Here is an 8,134-nt window from a genome sequence, read left to right as displayed (position 1 = left end):
GGATTGAGCGGACAAGGCCAATCCCCATAACCAATAACGAAGCCACCGGAATTATGCGATTTTATGGCTGCTGTGATTTTCGCATAATTATACATGTGCCGCCTTTGCCACATAATCCATCGTCTGCCGCATAATCTTTAGATTTTATCCCCCCCAAAAATATTTATCGGTTTCTAGCTCAAATGGATCAAAAATTATTTAAATGCAGCGATACCTGTTGCAGCGGGGTGGGAGGCCCTTTTCAAAACTTGACTGGTCAGGTTTCTGTTGCTTACTGCTATATTTGGGCGCTAAACTGGAACTAATGAGATGCAACTAATGCCTGGAAGTGCTACCAAGTTTAAAAATGATAAAATAACGAAGTAATACTATGTCAAAATGTGCTGCATTTTGTCGTATTATTTTTCTTTTCTTGCTGCGTAATTTACTCAACCCTGCCGCATAAGGTGGCCCTCTCCTGCCGCATAATTCCAGTGGCCCTGCCAAAACACAGGCCTATCCACTGACCGGTGTAATGCCAACGTAAAGTGATTCAGTGCCTGGTAGGCGCTATATAAATGCAAATACAGTACAATTACAATCCAATGCCCCAGCGAGACGCAAATCTTTTCTGATGTTCCTTTGACTTTTTCTCCTCCATCGACAGCCACAAAAAGAGACCCCAGAAGCCCAGGCTGCGCTCGCGCACTGCCAGCAAACACTTGTTATGAGATTGTTCAAATGGCTTTATTTTAAATTGTAAAAATAAGAAAGCTGTGCTTAAGTGGCAGTCTCAACATCATATGCGCGAGAAAGAAACATTTTAATGTACAAAAAATCCACATTTGTTTTTTTTTAAAAAGAATGAAAAATCCCCAAGGAGTGTCTGCTGGGGTCAATGACCCTGAAAGTACTGCCTGGTAAAGGGGTATACAAAAGTGACCAGGGCTCAGTGGCAATGCTTGTTGGCTCCCACTCACACGCAGCGATCACATGGACTCCGCTCACACACTCACGCGGAGCCAACCACAGACACAGTGCATCCGAAAGTTAAAAATAAAATAAAAAATGGTTTTCTTCTCTCCGCTCTGTTTGGACGACAGCAAGCCCCTCCTGGTGTCTCTGGTCCTTGCTCATGAATTGGACATGTCAGCTACTGACTGCTGATTATCCAGTGAAAATGCAGCACCATCCAGAGAATTTGGCTTATATTTTGAAATGTAGAGCCTGAGGCATGGCAACTTCTATCATGTTTGTGCAATTACACATTCAAGGCCAGACTGAGGGAGCAGGAGCAAACACAGACCCCCAGACACAAGGGTTTCCCACAGCTGGGGTCCTAGCTAGTTGAGCAGCAGCAGAGGGCAGACCCCACCTCTCTTGTTTCTGTGCTGTTCCTCTTTGTGATGGAAGCCTCCACTGGAGGGGTGTGGAGACAGCATTAGGAGGGGCGGACAGGAGGCCTCCGCACACTGGGTGATCATGGCTGGACGCAGGATGTGTGTGCATTCCTCCCAACACTGGGCAGTAGTACGGAGGGCAAGCATGTTCCTGGGCACCTCGATACTGGCGCGAGAGGCAGCGAGGACCTGCGGTCTTCCAACAACACCATGAAGAGCTTGGGCTGAGGCAAGAGACAATTAAAAGAGACATGCTTTCCAGAAGATAGACGGGGTGAGGGTTGGGGTGGGATGGAGTGGAGTGTATGTGTGGTGTCTATCGGTATAGTGTCCCCAGACGATAGTTGGGGTGATGGTGGGAGAAGGAGGTGTGTATTAGTTATCTTCGGACAACGAGGCTGGGGCCTGGCGGTAGACGCGCAGTTGTGGTGTCTTTCAGTCCTGTGGAGTCTCGGATGATAACACGGGGGAGTGGAAGGGGTCTGTGCTGGCCTGCAATAAGGTTGGAGTGGTGGGTCGAGAGGATGGGTCTGAGGTCCTTTCACTCTAGGAGGAGGGGTCTTCAAATATTGAACATTCACAGTCCCCTGTGAATTTGCCATTGCTTACAGAGAGGTGTGTGGGGGAGACGCATGCATGGGGGAGGAGTGGGAGGATACTGCGGTGCAGCTATGCAGTTCACTAGCACCAAAGAGTGTGAGGATGGGATGTCCGTGATTGGCAAATCTTAAATTATACTGGATTGGAGATCCCGCTGCTGGAGTGCCTAGCTTTCAGGGCTCCATCTGCTCACTTCCTAGTTAGAAAAGACTTTTGTCCCCCTTCGTACTCCACCGCCCTACCCGTAAAGGTTTTACTGCCACCCTAGGGCTAGTGAAAGAAACTGCGGAGGTGCAGAACCCCCTTCTTGACACCAGAGAGAATGCCTCACCATGGTACAGAGTGGGAGACCAGTGTTCCCCATCAGTGGCGGCTACATACCTCACTGCACCCTTCATTGGTAGCCACTTACACCTTATACTGACACCAGCCATACAATCTATACAGCCCCCGATACAATAAAGCCTGCGGGCAGGAAGGCCGTCTGCCCATATCAAGCAACATGGACCTCTCGATCGATGTCAAAACTCCTTGCCATCCTCCCTTCATGGGCACGAATTTTGCCCCTTGCATGGCCCAAACTTTTGGACAATGCGGCCCATCGATTCTTTTGACACTGAATGATGCTCGCGCCTCAGTCTTATTCATTGAAGATGGTGATTGGAAAGGTCCTAAGCGGGCTGTCCATCTGAGAGAGGTGTGGAGAGGGAAAGGTCCTGAGGTACTCCCTTAAACCTAGAATGTGGCCCAGAGAGAAGGTGTTCCGAGAGCCTAATGTGGCCCAGAGAGAAGGTGTACGGAGAGGGTTCGGAGAGCTCTCCTTTCCAAGCAGCAGCTCAGTCCCTCTCGGGGCGTCTCCAGTGGATTTTGATCTCAGTTGATCTCTCTTGGGCAGCTGACTATGAAGTGCTTAGGTGATCTAGAACCCGTTGTTTGCTAGGTGTCAAGCTCCCATCCGAAAGATACTCTTTACGTCTTTCAACAGTAGGTTGGACCAGAGAGGAGAGGCCTCCGTCCGCGTACATCCTTAACGGTCTGAGGAGAAGTTTGGTTTCTTTGCGTTACATGGTTCATTGTCGTTGATCCATTGTCTCGATTGTTGGTGAAGCAGTCCGCTGAATCGATTCTATTGTCTTACAGCGTAACTCTTTTGTTCCATTGCCCGATGACATAAATGCATTGTCTGGCGTAAACGTTTGATACAATCTCATTGTGAGTTGAGGCTATTCCACTGTTGATCAAAATCTTACCACTTCTGGTAAACGTTGTTACATTGTGAGCCAAACTATTTGTATTGAATGGTTGTTTCAATGCTAATGTCCTTCCACTGTTTGTCTGTCTAAAGGGTGAAAGACACACTTCAGACAATTACCGATGTCAGATGCTGGACAGACAGATATTAGGCAAAAGGCATTGTCAGAAGTTGGACAGACAGGCGTCAGAGAATGGAGTAATACATCTTTGAACACTTCAGATAAGCAGGGAAAGGATGCCAGACGTTGGACAGACAGATGTGAGACAATGGATGCAGTCATATGTTGGACTGACAGACATCAAACAATGGGTAATACATCTTCAAACACTTTAGACATGCGATGAAATGATGCCAGACGTTGGACAAACGGACGTCAGACAATGGACGATGTCAGACATTTGTCAGACAGACATCAGACAGTGGAGGACCATCAAGACACAGTATCTTCAAACACTTGAGACAAAGCACACAACAAAAGGATGTCAGACAGAAAGATATCAGATGATGGCGGAGTACTTCAAACCAGACCAGCAGACAGCAGAAGGACGGCAAACAGCCAAGGGCTGGTGACCATAAAATAACATAAAAAACACCCACCCAACATCACCAAAAATTGAACTTCTGGCATCAGATGATTGGGTAAACTTCCTAAAACTGTCACAGTATCAAGACACTGACATTCAACTGAGCAACTTTGATGCTGTATAGAAAGATCCGTCAACTGAATGAGGCTGTTCCTGGAATCCCCTCTGTGGTAGGGACCTAGGACTGTCCAGGAAAATGAGAGGGGGTTTCAGAATCCACTGAATGGGAAGGAGGAAGAAGCAGGAAGGAAGTGTCTGACAATCATTACACTGACTCTGCTCAGCGTCCCGTCCGCGTCCCCATGCTCCAGGATCCAGGCTTGCATTCACCGACGACCGGTGCACGCCTCACACCGTCATTGGAAACCCTTGCAAACACACTGTGTGAGCTGATGCATGCAGCATTAACAGTAAGCGAGATGACTGTCGCATCCCACGTTGAGCGCGCGCACACAAAGGCGCGTTCAAGTTATTGGTCCCACTTCGCGCTGGCTTTGGTCTTGGACCTTTGGTTGAAGTCAGTTGCTGGCTTGAGATAGACGCGTGTTCTTTTTGGCAGTGTCAAAGGGCTCCCCGGCACCCCCTGGTCAGTGTGGTGCCGTCACTGGACGGGTGAAGGTTCCTGACATCCTGGAAGTCACAGTGGGTGAGCGGGAAGGGTCGTCTGTGGTGGACCGGGCAATGGACGAGGCTTTGCTGGCGTTCCTGAAGGGGAGAGCTCTTTATCATCGGCGACAGGATTCATCTGTGAAGGTGGAAAAAAAAGAAGAAAAGTCAGAGTGCAGAAAGGGCGAATTACTGCTGAGAAGTCAGTTACATTTTTTAACAGTACTTGCATGTCAGCGGAAGGTGCCACCCCCCCCCCCACCTCCTGACGTCACTATGTCATGGGTTCCAATTGTGACGGAGGGATTGAGCTGTCAGTATACCCCCCGCCCCCCCAAGAAATATACACTTGAAAACAGATACCTCGATATAAATGAACGATACGTAACTTTATATCAAGTGTTTATTCTAAAATCTGACAAAGGGACCACACAACGTCGCTGTAAAAGACACACTTTAAAAGATCGCTTGACTTTATATGGACATTAATGCCACAGCGCGTAATGTCAGCAGCGAGCGCTTAACTCGGTAACCCAGGGCTGGACACCCCTGGTGTAACTTGTGTGGGTCTGGAGTTACGACTCTACAACAGCCCCTGCCTCCTGCTCCGAGCGGTACTCCTCCCGCATTACATCCCGCCGTTTATTGATGTGGAACCGGAGTTCAAAATAGGCGTTTGAATGTTGAGTTTAACGTCAAGAATCGACAGAATTTGAAGCAATAAAAGTAACCTGCCCTCGTGGGACGAGGAGGGCAGTGATCACTCCTGGTGCCCATGAGACCCTGAAGAAACAGCTGCTTGCTGCATTCTCCTCTCTGACCACACGAGGGCGCTGCAGCCCCACAGATCAGTGCTGGGGGAGCTGTTCAGGCTTGATCACTGCTCTGCGGGGGGCTGCCGTGCACTGCTCCAGGGCAGCTGCTTCCGGTTCCAGCAGGGACTGGCGCGAACGGGGATCCGAGCACAGGCCCTGCTTCTGTCAGGCTAATCATGTCCCTGCTGCAGCCTCTTAGCCCCCATCCCCAATCCTAAGGAATGTTGTAGACTTAGGTACAGGGTGATGCCATCTCCTGCTGCAGTTGGCCCCTGTGGAACAGAGAAGAAGAGGTCATTGGAGGCGCTGCCCCCGGTGGAGCAGGAAGGGTCCCAGGAGGTCCAATCCTCCACTGAAACAGAAAAGGGCCTGTCATGGCCTTGCAACCCCCTTCCCACCCTCTGCAGAATAGAAGTGACCCAGGCATGGGATGGGCGCCTTTCATGTGGGACACAGCAGGGGGAGGATGGGACGTTGCTCCCGCTACAGCCGTAGCCCCCATGTGGAGTGGACCATGCCAGCCCAAGATATCACCCCGTCTCTCCACACATGTTCAATTCCCAGTCGAATGGAAGCTTTATATCATTGGCATTAAATGCGCACTCTCGGTGCTCCCTCTCGCCATCGAATGTGCACTCTTGTTTATTTATTTATTTATTTTATTTTGAAAGTTTTATATAAAGCGAACAAGATCTTTGCAGATATCAGAGCGCTTTACAAAGCAGGGGATACAAACAGGAGAGTGAATAACAGGCCATTAGGCATAGCGTAGTTGTAGGTAATAGGCACAGTAAAACAGATACATCAACAATGCAAGTAGTACAAGTAAGTGTGAGCATAGACAGTCAGGTAAGTCAACAATACAAATAATACAGATAATCGCAGGGATCGAACAGATAATACAGATCAGTGCAGAGACTTTAAAAATCCACGTTAATAGTTCAGGTGTATTTAGCCATGAGGATAGCTTCTACTTCTTTTTAGGTCGAGCGACCTATCTAAATGCGCATGCGCATTGAGCGGGAGCTTGATATAAAGGGGCTTAAACAGAGCTTACCGAGATCGGGCGATTCCATGAAGTGCCCGTGAAAGCTCGCTCAATGCGCATGTGCATTGCCATTAAAAGCGCGTGCACAGACACCAGCGTCCCTCCCACAGTCATCCCCCAGCATGCGCTGTGCCAACAAGCCTTTGAAGTGAAGCTTAGTTTCACTTCAAAGGTATCCGCTACCCCCGCCCCCTGCTTCACACGTTTCTCGCATTTCTCCTCCCTCCCTCGCCTTCCTCGCCCTTCAGCGTGCCTTCAGCCTCCATCCTTTCTTTCTCTCTTCCTTGTCTTTAATTTGTTTTCTTTGTTAGTGTTAGTCTTCCTTTTGCTTTTACGGTGTCGTGCATCTGAGCAACAACAGTGCGACTTTTAATTTATTATTTCTCTTAAACTTTTACCGCGTTTGGGATTTTATTTTTGTGTGCATTTCTGGTGTCGGTATTTACTGTACATTTACGCTTATTTCCTATACACTTACTGTCTTACCCAATCCTGTACGTGTTCATGAACAGCTTGCTGTTAAGATGTCCATGGAAGTGGCTCCATGTGAGTAAATGCCGCATTTTGTGAAGCGTGGTAATAGCTAGTTTTTTTTTTATAGTTAAAACATCACTTTGCATCGCTGGTTTAGAGCAAGCTCATACATTTTCCTCTACCAATTCCTGTTATGACAAGCCGCACCAAACACTGGAATCCATTTGTGTTCTATGAGGAACATGCAGCGAGAGAAGGCAATAAATTATCCAGACTTTTCTTCTGGGGATTCTAAAATGGATTGAGAATATTTCGTGACTTTGCCCTTGAAAGCGACTTGCCGTTTGAGCATTGAATGAGCTGCCTTGCTGGCTGTGCTTCCTCCAGTAGCGACCCAGCAATGAACCGCCTGATTTCTTTAAAATGCATTTCTACTGCAAAGTGGGATGGCTCTGCACACATTTATTTTGTATTGCTCTCGAGCTGTCTTCAAAGTATACCACCTCTACTGTGCAGATGACTCGAATCGGACGTCTCTTTTGTATGCAATTATGCGGGAAGGAGCAGGTCCCAATCACGAATTACAGGACCTGCCATTAGGAGCTTCTTGATTTTTTTTTTTAATTGATGGTTGAGCCGACCACCTCAGTGCCACTGCGCCAAAATCAGAAGAGTGGTTTAATTCTGATGGAGGTGTAACACACACATATATTGGTACACCTAGAACAAAAGTCTGTGGGGAGAACAATATTTTTAGCTTCGTTTTTAGGGGCAAGTTTGAGACCGCGCTTGCAATACTATTGTGTTCAATAAAGGACTTGCAGCCCGCCCACTGCTTATCATTTGTTGAGTCTAGGAAATGAGAGCACTCTGTATTTTGCATCCAATTCATGGAATACTCGGATGCAATTTTACACAGCTTAGGTTGTTTAGTTTCAAGTGCAAGTAAGTAGTCCATTTCTATTTCCTTGCCTGCTAGGTCTTGTAATCCTGGACTTGTAATATGGAAGTTGAAGTTACACTACCAAAAAAAGGAAACGTCACTCAGCACCAGGTGATTATTTTCAGTTTCTCCGACATCAGTATGTAATCAGCTAACTCTGCCTTTCCTATGTAAACACTGGCCCCATGAATAGAGACATTGTTGCGGGACACTGGGTGGCACTTACAGGTCCCTGACTGCGTGTGCCACCTTGAACTCAGAGAACTTTTTATAAATGCTTGCCCGCAGAAACATTTTTGGTTTTAACTTTTGTAATTTTATACTCTGGTCTTAATGTAATGGTTTTAAGTAACCACACAATAAAGTTATTCATTCATTCATTCATTCACTGGCCCCATGTGTTGTATGGTAAAACGTCCTATTACAAACC

The 8,134-nt window shown here is 47.5% G+C and overlaps 1 protein-coding gene across 1 annotated transcript in view; it reads right to left on the bottom strand.

Annotated features, from left to right (window-relative positions):
• Nucleotides 1-707: 707 nt before the first annotated feature.
• Nucleotides 708-8,134, bottom strand: part of PPP1R18 (protein phosphatase 1 regulatory subunit 18) — a 101,898-nt gene continuing 94,471 nt past the window's right edge. Inside the window, exon 3 of the mRNA XM_086920702.1 lies at nucleotides 708-4,563. Coding sequence (XP_086776828.1) covers nucleotides 4,544-4,563 — 20 coding nt within the window. The 3' untranslated portion in view covers nucleotides 708-4,543. The remainder of the gene's footprint in view (nucleotides 4,564-8,134) is intronic.

Source organism: Lissotriton vulgaris, chromosome 5 (assembly GCF_964263255.1).
Source record: "Lissotriton vulgaris chromosome 5, aLisVul1.2, whole genome shotgun sequence".
NCBI classification, from domain to species: domain Eukaryota; kingdom Metazoa; phylum Chordata; class Amphibia; order Caudata; family Salamandridae; genus Lissotriton; species Lissotriton vulgaris.
Note: the sequence above shows the minus strand (reverse complement) of the source record. Positions and strands in the feature narration are given on the sequence as shown.